The 26,877-nt window shown below is 42.6% G+C and overlaps 1 protein-coding gene across 2 annotated transcripts in view; it reads right to left on the reverse strand.

Annotated features, from left to right (window-relative positions):
* LOC117222330 (uncharacterized) overlaps positions 1-26,877 on the reverse strand; it is an 80,111-nt gene that overhangs the window by 24,035 nt on the left and 29,199 nt on the right. For both annotated transcript variants that reach the window (XM_076525026.1, XM_033473976.2), the window contains exons 2-6: positions 9,937-10,140; positions 9,295-9,384; positions 8,205-8,390; positions 8,071-8,109; positions 38-229 (exon numbers count right to left, since the gene is read on the reverse strand). In XM_076525026.1, the coding sequence (XP_076381141.1) occupies positions 38-229; positions 8,071-8,109; positions 8,205-8,390; positions 9,295-9,384; positions 9,937-10,140 (711 nt within the window). The remainder of the gene's footprint in view (positions 1-37; positions 230-8,070; positions 8,110-8,204; positions 8,391-9,294; positions 9,385-9,936; positions 10,141-26,877) is intronic.

Here is a 26,877-nt window from a genome sequence, read left to right on the forward strand (position 1 = left end):
CGCGGCAACCCTGATGCAACGTGATCCACAGACTCACTGCAATTGTAGGTGGACGGGCAGCAGTGACCCTCGCGGACGATGGGGCTGCATCCTTGAAGAGGAGGCGCGCAGGCGAGCGGCACGCAACGCACCGCGCCCATCGCGCAGAAACAATTGTCGCAGGCGGCCTTCCACTCGATGTCCCTGACCATCTCGCCCTCCTCGTACACGCGGGAGCCCACGCGACACCCTGCGAAATGGAATAATTGCATCCTTTAGCTCGTCAACTTGAAGAGAAGTGCACGCCGAACGCCCCGCTGGTGGAATCCAACGCGGAGCACTCGTCGGCTTCCCTCGTTTGCTTTGAAAAACTGCTGTTGTTTCAAACCTTTGCACCCTCCCACGGCCGTTACCTTCGTTGCCATTAATCGATCCTTGTCGAAGTGCACGTTAGAATGCAAATTTTTAGGGAGGGACCGAAACGGTTTAACTCGCTTCGACGATTTATTTTATTCCTTGGCGATGCACGGGATATATAAATGGGCTGTTATCATTTTTTTTGTAACGGAGTTGTGCGAGGATAAAGCTAGACTCGAAGACCAGATTTTTATAGCTCGTTGTTTATACTGTTCTGTACTCCTTGCCGTATTTTGAGGAGTCTGGAGATCTTTTTATCAACAACTAGACTATGGATTTTTATGCATAATAAAAATTGTCTGCATCGGTTGCAAGAAATAGAAACGAAATAGAACGTTCTTTCTTTCTTTAATAATTTTAATGGATTAAAAATAATGTATTTACGTTTCTAAAATTGTTTGATGTCTGTGCTGTTTCAAATTGCAATTGTGCTATTTCAATTTTAAGCTACTCAATTCTTTCATAAATGCATAAAATCCGCAGACTGGTAATAACTAATTAAGTATGTGAAAGTTATTCCGTTGTTTTATAAATTCAATAAAAATAATTTAATAAAATTTAACGAATATAAATTTTTGCTTCTGCTTCTAAGGAACGATTACGATCGAAACAATTCTAAACACACGTTTTGACTGTGAAGAAAATGGTACGCCGAGGTGTTAACGTATCTCGGCTGTCAACGTCACGTGTCGCGACCGTAATCTGATATTTCTCGTAACGAAAACCAAGTTTATACATCCGCCTATCTGAAATTATAACGCGCGCCGTGACATTCGGAGAACTTATACCCAAGTCATCCGTGACAACGTCTCTTCTCATGTATTCTAACAAGATGCATTCGATTTTATCGTAGCTGTGAAAGCCAAAACAAACGTGGGATAGCGGCACACAAAATTCGCGTTGTACTAGGTACGGTAATTTTTTCTTTTCATTCCAAGTGATAGCAAAATTAAAAAAAAGAAAGCATTTTAGCTTTAATAGACTATAAAAGCTCTAATAGACTTTAGCCATTTTTAGCTTTAATAGACTTTAATAGCTCTAATAGACTAGTCCCTTTATCATCTAAAAAAATTGAGATCATTTAGTTCAGTTCTGAAAAATGCATTGCGCTTTAAAAGGTGTACGAACACTTTTGTGGGCCACTGTATATTAAAAATGTTCGAACAGAGTAGTATTATTCAAAATTCAATCATTTATTACTCGAATCTCCGTTGCATTATAAAAGTGCCGAAACACAGAATCCGAATATTAACCCTTTGCACTCGAAGCTATTTTAAATATAAATCCAAAATAATTTTTCTAACTTGTACAGTATTTCCATTTTATATGACAAAGTGCATTTACACAGTTACACTTTTAACAATTTTTGAAATCTAAACTTTGATAATATAAAAATGATTTTGAAACAATTTTAGTGGTGCCTCAAAGTCGCCACTCGAGTGCAAAGGGTTAAAAACGCGACCAATCGCTTCCATCGTTCCGCTCCGCTGTTTCCAAAATCGACATCATTTTTATCGACGACAACGTTCACAGCTGCTCCGCAAACGGCAATAAACAGTAATTCGTCGCTGCGTAAACAGCGGTCAGAAGGAAACGCCGGTATCTTCGAGCTCCTTCTCGTATCTCGTCAAGCAAAGATTTCTCGCAACGGCTCCGGCAAATCCATTTCATCGCGGCCCGTTGCGCAAGAAAAAGAACCTCGGCTGGGGAAATAAAAACCCAACACCCTACCGAATCCTCTGGACCGATCGAACCCCGTCCGCAGTCGTCCGGGGGTGGCGGTGTAACCCCGGGACCCACCCCTTGTCGCGCGAAAACCCATTGATTTCGAATCCGCCGTTCGTTCGCGAAATCCGCCGGGGGAAAAAAACGGGGCCGAGCTTTAAAACCGAACGCGGCGTGATAACGTATTTCACGACCTCCGACCCGACCCGACCACCTCCCCCCGGATTCCATTTTCCAGCGTTCAGGTTCAAAGGGTGCGTGCACGATGATAATCAACAAGCGAGAAATCCCGCAATTTAACTTTCGAGCGAACGCGACACCCCGGCGAACAACGAGACGGGTTTCTAGGGTTGGCCGGGGCGGGGAGAGGCCGGGGAAGGAGGATATAATCTCTCTCGGATCCATTCGACGGAAGGTGATACAGCACTTCATAAAGCACCGTGAGCCAATCTCCTACCGCGGCCCACCGTAATTCCATTCTCACCCCCCCCCCTTCGGATCGCTCGAAAGAAGATCGAAGGAACCCAATATCGGCCGATGATCCGTTTCCGGGCGGAGTTCTATCTTGAGAACGTCACCCGGGGGCGTTATCACGGGGTCACTGCGTTCTTCGACGGGACGTTGGACCCGTTGTTTTCTCCTGTCCCGGCGAAACGAGCTCCGCGTGATCGTTATTTAGCCGATCGGACGGCCGCCTTCGACGAGGACGCTGCTCCCCTCGTAGCCACCATAAATTAGGTGACCGCGGCCGTCTCTGTATCAGGCTAACTTTGTCCGACTTCGGTTCAGAGTTCTGCAGAATTACAATCGAATTGCTCGAGAAATTTTAGTCACAAAGTAATTCGGTTACGTTACGATTCGGTCGCGTTGTAATTCGTAATTCAGATGAACGTTTGATTGAGTTACAATTTCATTCGTAATCGAAGTCGGAGCGCGATTGTAAAATAAATTACAGTAATTACAAATCACGGTGAATTAAAATTAGGGATCAAGAAATAGTTATTGAATTGTATATTAACAATTGTTCCATGTCTTTTGCCATTTTACTGGATTCTATTTTAATTTACAACAATTTGTATTGTTTACTTGTCATCGCGAATTGATGTGGAGCAAATCGCTGTGATTTAAGTTCTTTACTTGCTCGTATAATAATTATATAATATATATATATATATATATATATATATATAATACTATATAATGTACATATAATAATATATATAAATAAATAGATATAATGAAATTAATATATAATAAATAATATACTATATAATATAATAATAATATAATATAATATATAATATAATATATAATATAATAAATAATATAAATAAATAAAAGAATGAAATATTTAGTACTATTAGAATTCGAATATTTAGAATATTTAAATATTATATTCTATTAGAATATTTATAGTACTATTAGAATTCGGTCAAACATAACATTCGGTTTCCATGAATTATAGAATTCCCGTGGCACTATAACAACGTGACAGAGAATCAGACACTGATGACGAATCATTTCGGACATGATCTACCAAATACGAACGCGTATTACGGAAAGAATTACGTCAGCACGACGTGATATTTCATCGCGGCGATAATTTTCTCCCCGCGTTTCAATAGAATAAATCGTGAATAACATTTTTCTTTCTTCTCTTCTTTTTTTTTTACACCGTCGCCAATTTCTTTCAGCACGATATAATGGTCATCGAGTCGCAATACCCGCTCCGAATGTATCCATTGAAAGCTTCGTGACACAGATTCGCATTAATCGGGAGAGAATGTGCGTCTCGATTCGGAAAACTCGAACAATATCAACATTCATGAATGAATAAAATTGTTCTGAATAAAGCGTTTCTATGGGCCGGTAATAGAGCTCGGCTAGCAGCACAATAAGACCGTTTATAATCCGTCGTTCGAATCGTACTGATTCAACGGGGATTAATACGCTCCGGGCATGTTTGACGGGAGTCGGTAAACGTATCAATAATAATTTCGAGTTAATGATTTTGAAAATTAACGAGATATACTCTCGACGTTGCCGTTAACACCGTCAAGACCGACGCGTTCGAACCTGCGCGCTAATAAGATCGTGAAAAGCCTGCGACCGAGCTTCGAACAACAGTTGCAAACTGCGTCTGTCACAAAGGGAACGTTCGCAGCGTTGCTGTCAAATTGGGTGCGAAACTGTAGATAAAAGTGTTTTAGTTGCAATTAAAGAACTCTGATAAGACTTTGTTGCCCAATACACCGGTGAGATCAAGACGGGTACGTAGCGGCGTCGGAAGCGTCCGCGTAATGGGGTAGAAACGAGGCTTTAGGGGTCGCTTTAAAGTTTTAAGCAGCGACGCGAAACTGGCCGTTGAATGTACGCCGGCCAGCAGCGTCTGAAAATTGGGCCGGGAGGCGAGGTCCGACGACCTAAATATGCGAGGACAGGGACCACGGTCAGAATTTCATTTCCGTTCCTCGGACTGCGGCTCGAGACCCTAACAAGGAGCAATATTTAACTGATGACAAAATCGCGCCGATTTTGTATATGTCAGCGAGGTCGCGAAAATGTAAATTAAAAGTGCTATCGTGGGCTGGTTTGACCTTGAGAGATCAGCAAAGAAGGGAGAAAAAATAATGGTGCTGAATTTTGTTTGGAACTTAGTTTATTGTTTGCTGGCTTTAATTCGATACTATCTGTTTATCATCGTTAATCTCTGCTCGTTATTATTTTTTGTTATTAAAGTGCTATCGTGGGCTGGTTTGACCTTGAGAGATCAGCAAAGAAGGGAGAAAAAATAATGGTGCTGAATTTTGTTTGGAACTTAGTTTATTGTTTGCTGGCTTTAATTCGATATTATCTGTTTATCATCATTAATCTCTGCTCGTTATTATTTATCGTTATTAAAGTGCTATCGTGGACTGGTTTGACCTTGAGAGATCAGCAAAGAAGGGAGAAAAAATAATGGTGCTGAATTTTGTTTGGAACTTAGTTTATTGTTTGCTGACTTTAATTCGGTATTGTCTGTTTATCATTGTTAATCTCTGCTCATTATTATTTATCGTCATTTATTAATTTATTTGTACAATTTAATTTCATGTATACGGATAATTACTTTCTTTCTCTTTCACTCGCTTTTCCTTCCTTCTTCGTTAACCTGTCAAGGTCGAACCAGGTCTTGGTAGCACTTTTAATGTATATAAAAAGATCAAATTAATTTTGCCAATATAATTATCTCAAATTGTAACACATAACATGATATTTTGAGAATTCAGCGCTTCTCTTTGACGGCATTGTTATCATATTTCATAAGAGGATACGACGTAGTTAATTTAACCCGTTAAATAGCGTTTCTCGCGAGATTCCCAAAAGTTCGGCTCGCCTTCTCCCGGTGTACCGAACCCGTTGCGAAAAAAAAAATTCAGAAAGGTGCGCCGAGAACGAAGGAATAAAAATTTTTCAGAGCTTTCGGTAACGTCGCGAAGTATTCCCGGAAATAAAATCCAAAGTGCAACGAATCGGGGAGGCGGGAAAAAAAATTAGAGAAGAAGGGATCGACTGAGTGAAACTTTTTTCCACGGTCGAAGTTCGTCGAACCCCGCCCGAAAATAAGGGAGGGAATGCTATAAAAAAAAAAAAAAGGAAAAAAAAGGAAAGAAAAGCGGCTGGAGTTCGGTAAGGAAAATCCGGAGATGAGAATGCCGCGGGAGGGTGTAACAATTGCGCTCGGAAGGCAGAGACAGAGGCAGGGCGCAGCCTTCGGAAAAACCGGGGCGAGATTCATGGCGGAAGTTGCGCTTCACGCGTCAGATTTACCTGGGAACGTGATTTCCAGTTTTCCCGGCGGCGGGCCGGCTCGGGCCGGGTCGGGCCGGGTCGGGTCGTAAAATTGAATGAAACCGGGCGTTAAGTGAACGGGCAAGCAAGAGGGTAGAAAGAAAGAGACCTGGGCGGCGCGGCGAGGTGTTGGCGGGAAGGGGAGGGACGCGCGATGGCGGAAATCTTTCTGAAGCGAGTGTCACGGGATAAAGTAACGGCGACGGTAACCATGCTTTATTGCGCTAAACGTTTCCCTGCAACTTTCCGACGCGTGTTCTTAACTCCGCCCGCAAAAGAAAGGCGAAAGGGAGAGAGTGTATGTGTGTGCGCGCGCGAGAGAGAGAGAGAGAGAGAGAGAGAGAAAGAGAGAGAGGGAGATACGGAGCAGAGAACGTACCCACGGAAAAAAGTTTCTTGTTCGCCGGAAACCGGAGAAGAAAGAAGGCGGGCCCCGGGGAGATCTCTTGAAAAGGGAGAGGGACTTTCGTAACGATAATTAGATGGTACTCGGCGCCGCGATAAAACCCGACGCAATTTAAGGGGATTAAAGTTCGCCATACAGGAGGCGTCTCCTCCTGATTTCGTCCCGCGATGCGATTTTTCCTCATAAGCTCGGCTTAAATTTAAACTCGGCCAGCTACGGCTCGGCTTCTTCCTCAAAAGCGGACTGATACGGCGCGACCCGCGCCCGAACTTTGCTTTTTATCGCGTTATACTGCCCGGCCCGGCCATCGTCCGATAGACCCGCGCAGTCTGGGAAGGCTTTTCGGAAAACCGGCGAACCGGTTCCCCTCGCGCCGATCATTAAGCCGCTGCGGAAGATAAACAGCCGGATCGAAATGAACCGCGAATTAAAGCACCGAAAATAATCCCGACGTGCTCGCCTACTTTCACGCAGACGCGGAATTAAGCGACCAAGTATCGAACAATTTCTGTCCATGAAAATCTTTCTGATTTATTGTACTCAGATTCGGAAACTGAAACTACACTTTCTACAAATAGATCGATTTAAGAATCGATCGTCTCTGCGACAGTGAACGTCGATCGACCGACTTGTCTGTCCATCACTCGCCGTTTCTACTTGCGCAGTGATTTCTTCGGTATCGAACAATCGCATTGTAAATTTTTAACGCCTTTTTTAGAAGATGCTATAAATTGAGCAATTATTCTGCAAATAGTTCTTACATTACTGTCTTGATAATGAAACTTTTATATTGCAATTATAAGCTGGTGTAATTGTAAGCTCGTGTATCGAAGTCAGCAGCGAATTAGAAAACGGTGCATCACTGATAAATAGATTAATAGAATCTGCGAATAACGTCAACATTTTTTAGCCTTTTGTCTCGAGAAAATTAGAACACAAAGCTGTAACGCACAGTTTCTTTATCCGACAAGATGAGAATATTCTACTTAGCATCCATCTCTGAATAAAAATTCGTTGCCGCTATCAAACTGTAAAAAGCAATAAAAGCAATAAAATACGAAGCTTGATTAAACGAATCCCTTGCCGTACCATTTTCTTCACAGTTACAATGATCAAGCGCTTCTTCAATCGCGCTAATTTCTTGGAACAGTATTTCATTCCGACTTGAAATTAATAAACTTAATAAAATTCCGACAGAATTAACATTCCTACTTAACAGATTACTGTTTGATATCTCTAACAAGAGCCTTGCGCACATCAGCGATTTATCGAACGAATTACCGAGCAAATTCTTGCGCAACTCCGTTGAAGAACGGAGTTGGAAGCAACGGTCTCCGATAAAGCTGCGAAATTTGCATAAACATATGCAGTTCGCTAATGAACCGAGGCGGTGAGAGCGGTCGTTTCGAATGGAGCCGCGTGCGAAGTGGTTCGCGGAACAGAAAAGAAGCAGCTACAGTAATGTCTCCCTAATTGACGCTCGGATTGCGCGCGAAAATGGACAATTTGGAAAGAGGAGATACGATTATTCGAGCCTTGCAGCTCGTTTCTATATTTCTTGACAATTCCTAGCTATGAAAACGAACCGCAAGGCTCGGATAATCGCATATCTCCTCTTCCAAAATTGTCCATTTTTTTGTGGACAATCTGAGCGCCAATTAGAGGGACACTACTGTAATTCGTTCCGGGATTAAAGATGAAATGAAACTCACCGTTTCCCATGATCGGCGCCAACGTGGACGAGTGAAGATCTTTGCGGTGGAAAAGAAGAAGAGAAACGGTATGAGTTATTCGGTTCTCGGCGAGAGAGCGGCGAACTCGCGACGTAGAGGGAAAGTACACTCACGGGTGCAATTGTAGGCAACGGGGCAGCAGGAGTGCGGCGCATAGAGCGGAGTGCATCCTGGCAGGGGCAACAGGCACTTCGGTCTGATGCATCTTCTCGCGCCGGAGATGCAGTAGCAGTACTCGCATCTACGTGAGCCCATCATCGCTGAACCTGGCCCGTATCTCACGCCCTCGTGCAGGCAACCTGATTGTTAACAGAAGAACCCCTTCGCCCTAGAACCTTTTAAACGTGGCCACGCTTCTTCAAACGAGTCCGCGCCGCCGCTCAAAAAATACTTCATCGCTTATGGTGATCGCGGTATGGAGAACAGAAACGACCCGCGCGTTGATGCGCGTTTCTTTTCTCTTTTTTTCTTAACGTCGCGTTCTCGTTTCGCGGGCTGCTGCCACCGCAGCAATTTTATCACACGAATGTATTCTCGTTAAGGATTTATGGTTGTTCTGTACAGCGTTTTCGCAATTTATTGCGTGGCCGTTAGATCGCCGATTTTTACGCAACTATTACGATCGTCGGATTGTAAAATGCGAGAACATTTACGTCAGAAATTCAAATAAAATTGTACATTAATTACGCTCTAACAATCTTTACTCCAACACCGGATTTACGGTGCATTAAAAGCAGCCGTTTTATATTAGTTTACAAAAGTAACGATAACACAGTTATTCTGATTTTTTGCAAGTGTACTCTGGTGTATTTTTACAATAGAATAATCGCGAATTAACAAATTAGCGGCTTCGTTTTTTTAGCGGGTTTAGTGGTTTTCGTAAATCTAGTGTTAATAATAAGGAAATTAAAATATTTCATTATATTTCTTCAGTTAAACGCGTGAAAATCGTGCGACGGAGGAGCGATGAAATATTTTTGAGCAGCAATGTTATATCGCGGACTGATCTAACAGTCGCTGTAATATCCAGACTAGTACATCTAGATCTAATAATTTTTACAATTACACGTTTTCGTTCCAGAGATTTTGCGCATCGCTACCAGCAGAAAGAAGCTTGTTGATTTAGTTAAAGTACTAAAGATTTCCGGATCTCCGTGATTCGAGGCTCGGAGAATACTCTCTCATTAATTGCTAATCCTTTACCTTGAAAACGAGAAGTCTGGTAATCCTCCTCGTGCTTCTCTTCCTGCTCTATGTGGGCGTTGGATCTTCTTAAAATGTTCGCCGAGTCTCCTGGAAAAGTATCACGCGCGTGTCCCTTTCATTAATAAGCCCGGATCTCAGATGCGTATATGAAAATATATATATATGAAGAGCCTAGCCGGAAGCGATAAGAACCCGTTTTCTCGGAAAAGAAGCGAAATCCGTATTTAATTTACGAACGCGTCTGTTAATGTGCTTCGAGATCTACAGAATTTACTCGAATTTGCTTCAAATTCCTTTCATATTTTCCGATCGCTTTGTGTTCGATCTTAAAAACAATCCTGCACAGAAATGTTTAACTAGAAATAATAAATCTGCGCTAGTGACAAATTAAAACCGTTAATGCTGCAATCCGAATTACAAATGTACCGAGTCAATTCGAGCGCGCACGATGCTCGGAGTTTACAATGGACACATTTGCATCCGTATCGACGGTAAAAATTCAGATGTATATTTTTTTGGAACAACGATCGCGGTTGAATAATTACAGTCAGCTCTTGTCAAAGGTGTTTGGACAGCTCGGCAGAGCTGGACGTTGTTTTGGGCAAATTGTTTGGCAGGTTTTTTTGCAACGATACTAACGTGTGTCGCTGCAAACTAGTTCCGCACAGCAGACGTTCTCTCCCGGCGGGCGAACTCGACATCCGGATGGCGGCGGGTTCGGCAATCGTGGACAAACTCGGAGACGACATCTGAGCGCGCCCTCGATGCACCTGCACTGCAGACAGGGCTCGGACGTGATCACCGACGCGCCCTCCTGGTATCTGCGCCCCTCGTACCTGCAACCTGCAACCAAATCTTCGTTACGATCGACGAGAAATTAGACTCGCTGAATATCACGGTCTACCGGAAAGTGCATCTTTATGCACTACGAAGAAGCGTAATTTCACGTTTCGATACCCACTGAATGAATCTCGTAGACTTTGAAAAAAGAAACATTACAAATTTCTTCTGCTTTAACTGTAAAAACTATACCAATGATTTCGATGTACGACTATTCTGTGGATCCTGTCGTTTACAATGCTGTATTTTGTACTAATGTTTTAAGTATTCAAATGCGTTTAAAAAGAGCGAGACACCTTGAATGCATTTAACTTTCTCGATTATCATATTTGTTTTAAAAATCATACGTGTACACGCTATTACTTTATAAAATATGAATTATATGTATTCTTTATGTATGACGTACAACGACGTGCAACGAAGACATTTCATCGAGAAAATAAATAAAATACACTTGTCAGTAAGTTACGAATTTGTTCTATGTATAATACGATAATTAAATGTGTCGGCAATGGGAGCGGATGAAACATAAAGCGAGATTATCGACGTCGATTAACTTCCGATAACCGGGAGAACGGAATAATTATTATAAATTTTGATGTTCTGCTTTGATTCGACGCTGATCGAGTCTGAAATTGAAGAGCGTACAATGGTTGTCAAGCAAGACTCGAATGACCAACGCTGCCGCCGAAGAGAGCAAAACGATGATTAATACGAGCGTGGACGATCTTCAATGGAGTTTCGAAAACATCGATTTCATCGAACAACGGGAAATCGAGAAGAATAATTGTGAAACTGTGCTTCGGTCCTAGCATTGTCTCTGGTCGGATTAAAAAATCCGCTCTACCGACTGAAAATTTCATTCTGCGTCTGCACATGCTGCGCGGCTTCGGTGTCTGTGTCTGATACCGGCGTAGAATGAAAAAAGTTTGTTGCCAGTTTTGTCATTCGTCCTTTCATTCGTCCCGCGTTGCGGCCACGTAACGAACTTTATTATACAATAATCGGGTTCAACGGTCATTCTTCCACTTTTCCGACCAAAGAAAAATCATTGTTTCGGAGTATCTTGGAATATTCCGTTGGCCAATCGCGAAGGCTTCGTTTCGGAGAAAGAAACAGCAGCGCATCTGGGACTTTTATTAATTTATTAAATGCAACGTATTTCCACTAGGATATATTTTAATTGTAACTTGTAAGTTCGCTGGATATTATTCAGTCATGTATTATGATTAGAGAGCGGGATTTTTTTGCGTTTATGAGAGAAACGCCGGCCGGATTTTATTTTTTGTAATTGTAATGGAGCCGTACGCGGCGGATCGCGAAATAACGCGATCACGGGGATCGGCCTCGATTCCCGATTTTCCCGTCGAACATATTCCGCGGCTCGGTATCAGCGATTTTTTCCGCGTAAAAGAACAACACTGCGAGGCTTTCGCGCGCGAAACACGCCGGCGCGCCGCGGCGGGAAAAAAATAAAAAGAGGTCCGCCGCCACTCCGCGATATATTTTTCGAGTGCTCCGGCCGTAGATTCGATTCGATCGCAGTCTCTAATGGGTGCGGAGAGTCTTTCGCTGCGGCTGTGTTCCGGCATTTAATATGCGAACACTTGTAAAAACGGCGCGAACCCGCGTGCGCCGGGAACGGAGAAAAAAATGTGACAGCGGAAACCTCGTAGCATCGCTCGGTTTTATGGCGAAAATTAAATTCGTATTATTATGGTCGGCTTTCCGGAAAAGGGGATGGACGCCGGTGGTCGTAATAAATGTGTAGACATTTTTAAATACCATTTTTCAAAGTCCTTCGAGGCTGCGCTCCGTGCCTTTTTACACGCGTGCGCGGCACTTTTTCGGCCGCATTTTATAGCTAACGTTATTACGACATTCACTGTACATTAATCTGCACTACTTTTACGTTCGGCGCGGTAACGTGCTTCCGCTGTGTTTTTATTCAACAATTTCACAGCTCGAAGAAATTTCAAGGATTTTTATTGGTGCAATAATTAAGGTAATAAGGTTTTATTTTTCGTGCGAAACGAAGTCGAAAAAATATAAGTATCCTCGAAAGAAGCGTTAACAACGTCCATAAGAATATCCTTTTCATAATGAATTTTACACCTCGACGTCGTTCTAATTACGTAAAAGACATTATCGTGTCATTATCTTCTACTATACTCGCTCGGTGCACAATAGAATATTCGCATAATTTGACACGAGCGCGAAGAACGTGTAAGACTATAATTTAGACTATAATTTATTTATATTTATTTTTAATTTATTTATAATTTATTAGACAGTAATTTCTGTTCCACGGCTGAATTTTCCGCGATTCAGGAATTGGTAATCGTGGCGGTGGCACGAAATCGAGGAAACAGGTCCCGAAGCGTCCGGAAGAAAGAATCTTTCCGGGTAACGCGAGTCGATATTTTCGTTCGGTCCGATGAAAGATGATTTTCTCCGGGCTTGGGCGTTCGGGTTTCAGTGTTAGAGAACTCTTTAACCGCGAGCGAAAAGCTTTCTTTTCACGGAAGAGCCGCCGCGAAAAAAGCATATCTGAAAGGAGTTAGCCGCGCTGCTTGCGCGCACAGCGGGGAGCAAACGGGCGAGAAAAAGAGGCCGGCCGTTGGCAACGCGAACGAAACGAACCGTTCTTCCGCGTGTTTCCTCGACCCTCGGTTTCCCGGCTCTCCGCCGGTACCGAACGCAGCCCCGAAAAACCAAGGACTTTCGGGACTGCTTTAGATTCGCTGCGAGACAATGTCGCGTGAAATTGCTCTTGCGCGAGACGCTCACGGAGATTAGGGGATTAAGCCGCACCTGGTCAGACGCGGTTAAAATTTCGCGCTGCCTTGGCCGTTCCGCATGCAAAAATCGGCGGAGGATGCGGCGCAATGTCCACCGACCCGGTTCAACCGTTTATTTGAACGGTCATTAACCCTCGGACCATTTTCGCGATTATGCAATTCACGATGTTTAGGACGATTCTCACAGCTTTATTCGTCGATTTTTCTAAACGTATTTTTGTAGATACTACATGTAGAGTTATTAGTCTTTGCGTTAAGCCTAGTGTAACACCAATTTCTTTCGCCAAATTGCCGAGATCTGACTGATTAGGTGACGATTTAAACAGATTGGGTCAATTAATTTTAGCATTAACGTTTTCTATACACTTTTCGTTCGGATCTGCAAACTACAGGAAGATCGAAAGAACATTCGGTATCGTATATCTCGGTTTTCCAATTTTTATTTCGTTAGATTGATTACTTCAATTTGACGAAATTATCGGGCTTGAACCGGCAATTTATTGGAGCAATTTAAAGCTCATTTTCGGAGAATGAAACGAGTCAATTCGGGTCCTGCGTACACTTATCACGCTTTGGACATAATATGTACATGAATGAATCACAGTGGTATAACCCATAAACTGCAGAAATAAACCATGAACTGCAGAAATAAACCGGAAACGTAGAAATAAACCGCAAACTGCAGAAATAAACCAGAAACTGTAGTAAATAAATTTGTGCGACAACAAATCGTTGGTTCGTTGCACAATATTCGCAATCTAGTTATGAAAAAAAAAAATAACGAACTGCCACACAGTACGGTAAAGCTTAATTTATTGCGGACTGTGTAACCGTGATGCTTCAAAAAGATCGAAGCTTTCTTTCGCGTTCCCCTAAAATTTTGTATGCATAGAGCGCCGCGATAAAACGATTTCCTGAAATTCAAGGAGATGACGAAGTTATAACCCAGAAATGACTGCGCGTGACGCGAGGTATACGTTAACTTGAAATTTTAATCAGTTCTTCCGGAAAAACGTCGAGATAGTTCTCCCGCTTATATCGTGGGGGGAAGAAGGGGGAGAAGAAGTCCATTACTTTTTACCGCAACAAATATTAAAACATAATTCCCTTCTCGTTATAAGACAATTTTCATCGAACGCTTCATCTCTCCGCTTTCAACGCTAAAACTGCCGAACCGTAACCGCGACTAATTCGCGTTGTTAATAACAAGAATTGGGTTTATTCTAACTTTGTACGATTTCTATTATAATATAGGTGAGTTAGAATCATAGTGGCGTGAGTCACGTGTTCCTTATTCTGAGAAACAAGGATGAGTGTATTGTTTACTGAACAAATTTATTCTCAAGATAATTTAGAGTTAAGTTAACTTAATAGTTACTTTAGAATTTATTCCACTTGTCTTGAACATTTTGGCACGTGTAGGTCAACATTTTCGGAAATTACGCCACTATTATTCTAACTCATTCGTATACGCTCGCATGAAGAAGTTTATCGAAAATGTTCTCGTGGAAACATTTTTATGATTTCAGTGACCGTAGAAGAAAAATTCAGAGATCCGTCATTTTGACCGAAGCATAAGGAACTTCTTTCTAGTCCCCTAATTAAATCATCTTACTATTCTCCCTAATTATTAAGATCCATCTCTAATTCTCCGTAATTAATGCTCGGCTTGCGCACAAAAATGAACGATTTGGGAAGAGAAGACGCGATTATTCGAGCCTTTCGGCTCGTTTTTATAATCGTTGACAATCGGTAACTATAAAAACGAGCCGCACGGCTCGAATAATCGCGTCTCCTCTTCCAAAAATTGCCCTTTTTTTGTGCACAATCTGAGCGCGCATTAGGGAGAATTTACTGTACCGTCGAGGCGAGCGGGAAACGGATGAAGACGGTGATCCAGGTGACAGCGGGAACGGAATTTAAAGGGTCCGGAAGAGGAAAATAAGTATTTATGCGAACCCGTGGAACGGTTCTCTGTTTACATAGACGGGATTAGCGGGTACACTGTGTAAAGTATGGTGAAGCGTGAGCGATGGCGGAAGAAACGGGCGAGACACGAGGCTGGTTAACAGTGCGCAAACTTTCGGCTTCGGACTAAATTATGCGGTACGTGGTAATGAAACAGTCCAGACTACAATGTAAAACGACTATCCGCCGCTGGGGGCGGCCAAACTTTTCGTCTCCGCGGTTAGAACTTTGTTATTGATCATGAAACTCTGCGGAGCCGATATTGTTGTTGACAAACCACGCGGTGTAAAAAAATTCTCGAATACTCGGAAAGCGATAAAACTGCGGTTATCGATTATGGAAAACAATTCCCGTTAAAAGAAAAATTATCGAGGTTTAGCCATGACCCTATTTGCATGTGTGTTATCTCCTTAATCTCTAATTAGAATATCCTCGCCAATATTTCTATAGTTATCATTTTTGGGAAGCAATTAGTGTTAAAAGAAATGACTCCCGTTAAAAGAAAAATTATTGAGGTCTGACCATATATGATCCTATTTGCGTGTGTGTTATCTCCTTAATCTCTAATTAGAATATCCTCGCCAATATTTCTACGGTTATCATTTTTGGGAAGCAATTAGTGTTAAAATAAATGACTCTGGTAAGGTCTGATCGGGGCTGTCTGGTTCTACTTGTCTATAGGTTAATGGTCGTTTCTACTGCCTAATTTTTAATCGGAATATATTCCCCAACATTCGTGTTAAAATGTACATATTATTTAATTTATAAGTTAAGTACGAGTTTGTCTGTCTGTGACTCGGCAGCTCTGCTCAGAAACCTGCTCCATTCAATCAGCGTTATTACGATTTAATTATCTCGCATTACGATAAAATATATAAAAACTGTTGTTAAAAAATATGCTCTCGCGATCTATATAAAATAAACAGAATTTGTTGAACGGTACTGTGAATCCCCCGGTATGAATACGATTGTTCCGATACGAGCCACAGAGCCATGAATCGGCCGAAAGGTAATTAGCAGTCCCGACTGTTAAATGGATGAGGAAATCGAACTCCTTCCCGGGTCATAATTTCAATTGAATTTGATGATGAAACATTCAGCGCGACCGTGTACAATAGAGCCGCTGCACAATGCCAGCCCGTCGTCCGTTTGATCAAAAACCGTCTACGGCGGAATCGACGTTGAAAAATAACGACGAACGACGTTCTTAAGTCTTTGATGCGTCCCGAGCACGAGTGCCCACGGAGGTCGACACAATGACAAGGCGGAGAATTAGGCTGCCATTAGTCCGGGAGGAACGGGAGCGCGGCCTCGGCAGTGGAAAAGGCAGCCCATTGTTGGCGGAAGACGCTCATACGGGAAGCGAGTTAGTTAATGGCGCAAAACCGGATGATGTCAGGAAAACAGCCGAGCTTCGTGAAAAAGATTTTAATCCCTACCGAGGAGGACGATGAGCAGAGCGGAACGGAGGGGGGCAGGCGAGACGGGAGAACACGGGGAACGAAAAGTTTCTTTGGAGGCCCGAGTCTTCCCGGACAACCCTCTGGTCGTTAAACTAACTACAGCAAAATGGCCGGAACATTTAGAAAAAGGGAACATTACGTCCTCGACGGTTTAAGCGACCTTGCGCCACTTCACGGACATTCATTGTCTTCCCAGGCTATAATTGAAACGGCGCGGCCCGTTTTTACGCAAATGATCGTGTCATTGACTGCGGGATGAAGAATGCAGGTGTTCCACGAAATTTAAATGCAGTGTGGTGCCTTGATCGTCCGGCTTTTAAGTATCAGAGCGTATACAGGCTTTCTCAAAATCATGGTATCTCCGGGAAATGAGGGGTTGCTGAGGTGATTTGAAGTAACTTTTTCCTTAGCGAAAATGCGATCCGCCGTGTCGTTTACGAGTTATTAACGAAAAACAGTGACCAATAAGAGACGAGATCGGCTGGCGCGCGGCGGCCGAGCCAATGAGCGGAACTGGGCTTCGTCCGTGCGCCAGCCGAGCTCGCCTCTCATTGATCACTGTTTTTCGTTAATAACTTGTAAACCAAGCCACGGATTGCATTTTCGCTAAGGAAAAAGTTACTTCAAATGACCTCAGGAACCCCTTATTTCCCGGAAGTACCATAATTTTGGGATACCCTGCGTATCATTCATAAGCAGAACGACTCATTATAAAAATTATATAAAGATGAAGTATGATACTGTAATTAATTGTAAGTAACTGTTCCATTATGCCCGGATTCTATTATATCAAATTAGCTCCGCACGCGTGATGCAAGATCGAAGGCGAAACATTACTTTCCCGCGATGAAATCTGTAAATGTAAAAGCATTTTCAATGCTGTTGAGAATCGGTAATTTGTAGGTTTTACGGCCTTGTCCGTTTTTTAGGTAAAGCGGCCCTTGCTGCCCATCTGCAGGGCACGTGAGCGCGAAACGTGCGTTGACTCGAAAGTCCGTTACACAGGATTGGTTATTTATGACCAATAAAGATTTCTCGACCCATAGTTTGCGGGTCTTCCATGTTTTTAGTTAGTCGTCGGTGAGCAGCCTAAGAGTACACTAGTTGTCTCTAAGCTCCCACGAGCAAGCCTCTAGATTAGATCTTGTGTGTTCAATAAATATACTTTTACTTGCAAATACTCTGCTTGCAAATAATCAACAAAATCAACTGGCCGTCGTTGTTAAAAAATATTTACGATCATTAAAACAACGAAATACGTACATTCCGACGTTACTATGATCTCGCAACAGTTGCGCGTGCTGGGAAACGTGCGAGTCTAAACGGACGTACAAAACAAACGTCGACGCAGCGGACGGCATTGTGCGCCGCGTAGTCGAAGAAATAAAACGCGCCGCAGCGGAAGCGTCATCGCGGCGGCAAAGGGAAAGTAAGCCGCGAAACCCCATCATCAAGTTAGTTCCCCATCGATCGCAGTGGACAATCGGTCGGGCGATCCAGGAGAGTGCGCGGGGATACAACTTGTCGATCGTGGCAATTGACGCGGCATCCCTCTAACAAAAGGAAGATCCCACGCCGGCGTTGAATAGCGGCTCGCTGGCCCGTGAATTTCAACTTCGAATAGAAACCCGCAAACCAGACCAGACCAGGCCAGGCCAGGCCAGACCGGACGACAAAAGCCTTGGCGTAGCTGCCGGGCCAATTAGAAGGGGTGGACCCTGACTCCGGCCGATTGTCGCGGACGAGGCCGCCCTTGAGAGTCACTGGCTTGATCCACGCACCGGCACACACAGGCCAGCCTATGAATGAAACGAACTCTGCCCTCTCGGCTCCCTGTTCGCCCTCTCCGCGGCTTTCTCTGTCCTTTCTCCCAGCGCGCCCCGTTCCCCATTCTCTCCCTCCCCCCTCGCCCCCCGCTCTCTTTCATCCTCGCCGCGCCTTCGGTCAGCTCGATTCAACCTTTCTGCATCCACGAAACGCTTCCTTCTCCGACTGGTCTCGAGCTTGCTCCCCCACCGGCGAAACAACATGCGTGCGTAACGTTACGTTACTGACTCCGGCGTGGGCGTATGAGGCAGACGATCGCGGCGAGATGGCTCGCGAAATTTTTCTGCTCGATGTCGCTCTCCTTTGTGCGCGCTGAAATTAATTCGCGTGTAGGTGGCGGACGGAGCAGAGCTTGTCGCTCTGCTCAAGGTCGTTTCGATCGAAGGTTCATCAAATAGCGCTGCAGACGATGACACCGCCGGGGATTCGGATAAAATTTATCGGTCGTCGGCGAAATCGGTTTGGAAGATAGCAGAGGCGGAGACAAGGTTTCGATTTCGATTGAATTTTCGAGTGGCTTTTTGAGGGAGAGATTTTCAGATTCTATTCCGCGGTGTGCGTAAGATGAGAAGGATTATGGTAGCAGGGAGAGAAATCGTTATACCTTCGATTCGGATTCAGTTTTGGAAATAGCGAGGCTGATGGTGATCGTAAAAGCAAATTATTTTGGACGATCAAGATCGTTCTACCTGCGATTCAGATCGATTTTGGAAATAGTGAGTAATAGATAGATAATTAGGCTGAGAGATTTTTATGCAAAATAAACATTGTAGGAATCAATTGTAAGAAACCCTCTTTTAATCATTTTAATAACTCGTACGTTGCATAAAAATATTCTGAAATTCTTCGAACGTCAGTTTTGCTTTCGACCCTGTTATTTGTGCGAAAAATCCATAAAATCTGCAATCTAGCGATAATAAAAATAAAAAGCGCGATATCGATATTCGTAATTAAATTGGTTGATGAGATTGTACGATGAAGAGAAATTTCGGTTGATCGTTTCCCTTCGATCCAAAGTGATCTTTCATCGTGAAATAGCGAAGAAGATGACGACAATAGAGAGGATCCATCGGTTAAAGGTCGTCGTCCTTCTTTAATCCAAATTAGTTGACGACGTCGGAGACAAACAATCGCGTTTCAACGAACAAATTAATCCCTATCACAGTCGACAAACAGTTCAACTTCCGTTCTCGTTCCCTCCTCCGTCTCGTCGGGCAACTTCTATGTCGCCGTAGCAATCCTCTAATGATTTCTTTTTCCGGCGAACGAGGTGTCTGTTCACAACAGAAGATCCACTTTCCGAGGGAAAAGTTTATTATTCTTCGGGACCCTTTCTGTCCTCTACAGAGGATATTTTTTCTCTCCCTTTCGCCTTCCCTGCCCAAAGTCCCGAGATTTCTTTTCGAAAAGTAGGTGTTTTATCCCGAAGAGGAGCAGCTTTCTTTCGCGAAGAGGAGTCTCTATAGACTCCGCTCCCTTTGAAGAACCTTGTCAAAGAACAGGATATTGGTAAAGTCGTTGGCAAACCCTTATTACATTAAGTTTAAGGAAACTGCTCCTCGTTGCCGGGACCTCTCGCCATTTACATAACAAAGTAATCGCACAAAGACCGATGCGCGACCTACGTACTATCTCCGCCGTACACTCCCGCTTCTTTGCCCGGGATCACCGGTACTACCGTGAATTTAACTCTCGGTTGTCAACGCCTCGTTACTTTCAGCTGTTTCAATCTCCCGCAGCAATAATACCACTTGCCGTCGCTTTGATCGCTGAATAAATTACGCTGGAACGCTCGGGATTCGAACCATTACTTATATACTCGGGCTAACAATTTCGAAGAACGTACCGCGACCTGCGGCATCTTTCTTCTCTACGTCGATCTACCTTTAGAAACGCTCCAGAATACGGAGAATCCTAAGCGTTGGGCCCGAGAAGATTATCGAACTTAATTATTGTACTGCCAGGGCCTAGGATCTGAACAAGCCTTCCTGTCGCATCGATCGTTACCTTTCAGATTTGCAGTGTCAGTGTTTAAATCGAGCCTGGGATCTGAAGACAATTTTCTTTGATGGTTGTTAATATTTTAAAAGGATCTTTCAAAGAAAATACATAAATATCTTGAAGGATCTAAGAGTATAATAATATCTAAAGAAATCTTTCCCTTACATCTGGAACCTGAGAATTTATTTTCTTGAGCTTGAAGAGAAGGATTTAAAGATAATAATTCTTCTTTCGTTAATAAAAAAATAACTAGGAAAAGTGCGGCATCTTTGAATTACCTAAAGACTCAAAGTATGTTTATGAATAAAGAACTAGCAGCATTTATGTCCACACACGAGGGTCACAAGATCTAAACGATCGTCGCTTTCAAGTTCGACGAACTTTAAAACCTACAAGATCCAAGAATCCTTGTTCCTAGACTTAGTGGTATCTGAGATATTCTAGGATCTACAAAATTCTATATTTTCGAACCATGAAGGTTCACCATGAAGATCGTCACAATCATCTTCTCTCTCGAAACATAATTGAGAAAAATCCTTCACCTTCGAACTGCCTAAAGACTCAAAATATGTTTCTAAACAAAGAACTGGCAACATCTACGTCTACAAAGGAATCTTTAAAGACCACCAGGTCCAAGAATCCTTGCTCCTAGGTCTAGTGGTATCTAAGGTATCCTAGGCTCTACAAAATTCTATATTTTCGAACGATGAAGGTTCACCATGAAGATCATCACAATCATCTTCTCTCTGGAAACATAACTGAGAAGAATCCTCCACCTTCGAACTGCCTAAAGACTCAAAATATGTTTCTAAACAAAGAACTAGCAACATCTACGTCTACAAAGGAATCTTTAAAGACCACCAGGTCCAAGAATCCTTGCTCCTAGATCTAGTGGTATCTAAGGTATCCTAGGCTCTACAAAATTCTATATTTTCGAACCATGAAGATCATCACAATCATCTTCTCTCTCGAAACAGAAGAAACAGAAGAAGAATCCTCCATCTTCGAAATGCCTAAAGAATCCAAATATGTTTCTAAACAAAGAACTAGCAACGTCTACAAAGGAATCTTTAAAGACCACCAGGTCCAAGAATCCTTGCTCCTAGATCTAGTGGTATCTAAGATATCCTAGGCTCTACAAAATTCTATATTTTCGAACCATGAAGATCATCACAATCATCTTCTCTCCCGAAACATAACTGAGAAGAATCCTCCATCTTCGAAATGCCTAAATACTCAAAATACGTTTCTAAACAAAGAACTAGCAACGTCTACAAAGGAATCTTTAAAGACCACAAGATCCAAGAATCCTTGCTCCTAGACCTAGTGGTATCTAGAATATCTAGAATATGGTCCTCGAACCACGACTATCGTCGGAAGTAAAAGCACTAGCCCTGGAACAGACGATCCATCGTCCACAATTCAGCATTACCTTCTACGCTCGAAATAAATCTTGCACAGGAGCCATAGCCAGCTAATCAGGTCGGAGTTAGCTACCGAGTCCCCATTTCCGTGTGCCCGCCGGAAGTCCTCGGTTGCTTCGGCTAAATCCGTTCAAGAAGATCGAAGAAACGGTCCGCCGCTCGCCGGAAATTAAAGCAACGCACGGTTCGATCGATCCCCGGAGCCGGCAGGGACACCAAGCCGATTTCTGGAAGGGTGGACCAGGCGGGAGAAAAAGCGGGGGGATGCGTCACAAAACGGGGCGAGATTGACCAATCCGCTCCGTGGATCGCGAGGATCTCGCGCGCGGACTGCGACGCGCTGATAAATCGGATTCCGGCTGATAAATCAGCCGACGCGCGACGATAAATTCGTGCCGGCTGGCGGACGTATCGCGAGGAAATATCGCGTGATCGCGTCCGATTAATAATCCGACCGGTCGGGTTCCTTCGGCCGCCATGTTTTAATTAAAAGCGCCGTGGACCTCTCCTCGACGGTGTCTGTGTTTCGGCCGGACCAAGGAGTCCTCTATCGGTCGAGGATCAGTCGACCGACCTTGGAAGTTAACCCGGACAGTCAGCTCTTCGGATAGCACAAGTGGAAGGACGTGGATGACCTTGCAGGTCCTTGAAAGTAGGAGCTTCCGCGAAATGTCTCGACGCGTCCGTGTTCCTTCTTTCAGATTTCATTTATTTTTTTATCTTTTTTGTTTATCTGCTGAGCCGATGATCTATTGATTTGTAATTGGTTCATAGTCTTTTTTCAATTTTAAAGTGTTTCCTTTTAAATTAAGTTTTTAAGAGACGTGAGGTTTCTTTATTGTAAACTAAAATTGCTTACGTTCAAATTCTCCATGTTTGAGATATAACAAACACTATTTAACAATCGTTAACAAATGGCAATGTATACTGAACAAATCAGCTGATTTTATAGTGATTATATTGTCAGTTATATTTAATTGCAACTAATCCTCCATAGAGTCTTTTTACTTATCGATTGACGAATCACAAAATAAATAGTTCAAAATCGGTTGTTATCCAGTTTCACGATGCAACATTGCATTCGTATTATGCTAAAAATCTACGTTAATTTCCAGATATTAGGACCGAAAAATCGGGGTCCGAAAAAATTCGTCGAAATTTTACGCAAACGTTAGCGAACGTTGAAAATTGTTTGCTGCAGTGACATAAATTTTTAGACGAGAAATTCAAGAGTATTCCGGTAATAAAAATAATTAATTTCACCATTTAACAATTTACTGATCTTGCTCGTGTCACGTAATGCATTTCGAAAAGCAAATTCTATAGGATTGAATACAATGGTGTTTCATCCGAATTACAATTTCATGAACGATGAATTGAACATTAACGCTTCGAGTACAATAATGCAGGTTTCGTAACGGCGTGTCTTTTAGCGAGATAAATATTTAGATGGTAAACTTCGACGGGGTAAAATAATTAATTTTATCATTTATCGATTCGCTGATATTACACCGGAGCCCGATGATATTTTTCAAATGGCTGTAATCGTTGATTATCCTCGCAATATTTCACGGACTCCCGCGATACGTTATTCATTTTTTTTTGTGCACGCGTAAGACATGATTTATTGCTAAGTTGTCAGAATAAAATAGCGTTCGAATTGAATCAGCATTTTACCAGAATTACGATTACGGGAACAACGAATTGGATTAACGTTCCGGCAACAATACTGCGGTTTCGTTGCCGTGTTTTTCTTGTTTTTCCGTTTTTATTATTTTTACGGTAAACTCGAGGTACGAGTGGCGACCGCTCATCGCGGCACACGCGCGCCGCATACATACACGCGTAAGTACGCGAGAAAACATTTGGCGAGAGCAGATAATCCGGCAGAAATGTTTAACCAACCTCGTTATTTATTAACGTTTTCCCGCTGGCTGGCCGTAATTCGTTCGGACCCTCGAAAGTGATGTAATTTCGCACGGGAATGATTTATTTAATCCCGCCGATGATTCATCGAAATTCTCGTGCCCGCGCGCAGAAAACGGGCCGCGGACACGGCGCGAATGTAATTCGGTCGGCGGTTCCATTATTTATTCAAATGTCACGGAAGGCTTCCGCCGATTGAAGGAAGCGCGGAAGACAAATGATTGAAACGGCAAAAACCAGCGGGGAAAGGAATATTTGTTAACGTGCAATCGCGTTGCGGCGTCGCGATTCGCGTTATCGCGCGCCAAACATAGATCATTGAAATTGTTGCGCGGTGAAATCAGATTCGGAATTTTCGGAAGGACCCTTCCGAACCCCTGATCTGTCTGAAATTTAATTGCGATCTGATACAGTCGATCCTGAAATCTGAAATCAGATCGAAAAGTTCAAGAATTGAAACTATGAAGTCTGAAAGTCTTAGACCAGTTATGACCGTTTGAAATCTGGATCATTTTGAAGTCTAAACTATGGAATCTGAATTTTAAGGAAGAATTTAAGCTCAAATATTTGTAAAAAAATTTCTGAAATCTGTTCTTTGAGTTTGAGATCTAAACATCTGGTGTTAAAAATGGCCGAGTCCTTTTAATTCGCGATTATGTTCGTACACGTTCGAGTACATATACTCACGATTTGATTTAGGTGTTCGAAGCCACGGCCAATGTTCGTCCATTGAACGCGAATAGCGCAAATTACCGCGCACGATTATAATAATAAATGGTATCGGCGTGACGATGAAAATTAACAATTCAATCCGTAGTTATTAGGATCAGTATCTACATTTCGGATTGCCAGAAATTCTGTTTCCCATCATCGGCCGATATTCGTGTAAAATTCTCTACTGATATCCGTCCGGCACAACGTTTCTGAAATTGACGTGAAAATTGCATAGGATCGAAACCGAAACGCTCGCCGTGACTATTTCACTGTGTACTCTTCGAAACTGTTCAACCTTCGAGCCGGTATAATACTTTTTACGAGCTTTACCGAAACACGTTTAACTGTCCGTAAACCAATTTCGTTTGAAGCCTGGATAAAAAGTAAATAAAATATAATTGAATGACAGAGGGAAAACTCGAAATCGCAGTTGACTCGAAATCCGTCGACCGATACGATATCCTAATCGCCGCGATCCTGATCGCGGCGACGCGTAATAACGAATAAAAAAGAAAGAAGACGTTCTCTGAAATCCCGACGGAAAATAAAATAAAACAGGTCTGTCGTCGCTCGCGAAAGTCTCGCAGGCAATTTTACCGGATAACTTTTGATTAATCCTGAATAACGGAAGACAAATTGTACCAATAATCGGGAAAGCAGACCGAATCCTTTTTATTCGTACCCGACACAGCGTGTCTCTCCGTTACATCATGCTGGAATCCAGCCGAAGGCGAGCAAACCGGCCGTCTTGCTCGATTATTGTTTTTCAGTCGAGATCGCGATTACATTACATAGTAAATAGGATTACGCCGGCGGAATTCTCGATTCTTTTTATCAGGCTGCAGCACCCTGCCGAGTTTCCACGGACGTATCACGGTCCTGCCTCCGCTATCCTTATTTTACGCTGGAAAGAGGATTCCACCACTACCTCTGCGCCCGGGAAAATTACTCTCTTGATTGACAAATTCTACGGACCAACCTTGGAGTTAAGACAGTGTCTACCGTCTCATCAGTATTATCATTATATTATGTTCTTACGCTTACAATATATTAGTATTAGATGTTGGTCGTTACTGTAGAATATTGTTCATTATTAGATGGTAATTAATACATGTTCGACGACAGTTTTGCGAATTTTATATGTCGACATGTGCAAAATTATATACAAACAGTGCAATGCAATATAATAGACGACAATGTGAGATATAATAAAAAGAGCTGCACAATATTTTACATTAAGCTTTAATATATTTAAGATAATTTTTTCCTGTGTCGTTTAATTATGATCAAGTATGATAAAGTATGATCAAATATGATGAAGTATGATCAAATATGATCAAATATGATCAAGTATGATCAGTTATGATCAGTTATGATCAATTATGATCAAATATGATCAATTATGATCAATTATGATCAATTATGATCAAGTATGATCAAGTATGATCAAGTATTATCAAATAATATGATCAAGTATGATTAAGTATGATCAATTATGATCAATTATGATCAAATATAATCAATTATGATCAAATATGATCAATTATGTTCACATATGATCAATTATAATCAAGTATGGTCAATTATAATCAAATATAATCAAGTATGATCAAGTATGATCATGTACGATCAAGTATGATCAATTATAATCAAATATAATCAAGTATGATCAAGTATGATCAAGTATGATCATGTACGATCAAGTATGATCAATTATAATCAAATATAATCAAGTATGATCAAGTATGATCAAGTATGATCATATACGATCAAGTATGACCAATTACGATCCAGCATGATCCCTACAATATGCGAATTTAATCTATCTCACAGAAACATGTTCAACCCCCAAACAACAAAGGCCGGGTCCCTTCTAACCCAGAGTATCAAAATCATCCTTCGATTACTCAATTCCTCAGTTAGATTAAAAACAACAACCGAAAATTTAGAAGCGCCAAAAAGTATATTTAAAAAGTTCAATAAGACGACCTTAAATCGACCGAATAATTTCAAAAGAAGGTCACCGAGCAACGTTCAAAGAAAAGAAATGTTTGCCGAGTAAAATAAAGCGGTAGCCACTCGGACCGAAATTCAAGCAGAATTTTACAATTACTCAAGAGAAAGAGAGTCGTGTCGAATCGAGAATGGAGAATGTTTCTGGGAGGCGCACAGCGTGAGTTGCACCGGTATTGTGCAGAGTCCGGCCGGCGTAGATGACGCGTCCTTAATCGAAAGAAGATGATCGCTAGGCCCGAGCGGTCTCAGGATAACGGGACCGTTTCCTGTCGGCAGAAGGACGAGGATTGGCCGCGAGGGTGAGGGTAATCCGACGCGAGTCGAATGGGATCTCGTTTTCTTTTCTTTTTTTTTCGCGCGCGTTGTAGGAGGAGCGAAATCGACGCTAAACTTCTGCATCAACTTTCGGCGAACGACCGTGTTTCCTCGGTAAATCCGCTGGGTCGGGCTAAGAACCTCGCAGGGAATGAAACAAAAACGCGGCCTCGCCGACATTAGCCACGCGTAACTCCGGCTGAGAGCTGTTATTTTTCATATTTTCCGCGCGACGTAAACGCGCGATCGCGAATCTCAGTTTACCGACGGATCGTCCGTCACGGC

This window comes from Megalopta genalis, chromosome 1 (assembly GCF_051020955.1).
Source record: "Megalopta genalis isolate 19385.01 chromosome 1, iyMegGena1_principal, whole genome shotgun sequence".
Taxonomy (NCBI): Eukaryota; Metazoa; Arthropoda; class Insecta; order Hymenoptera; family Halictidae; genus Megalopta; species Megalopta genalis.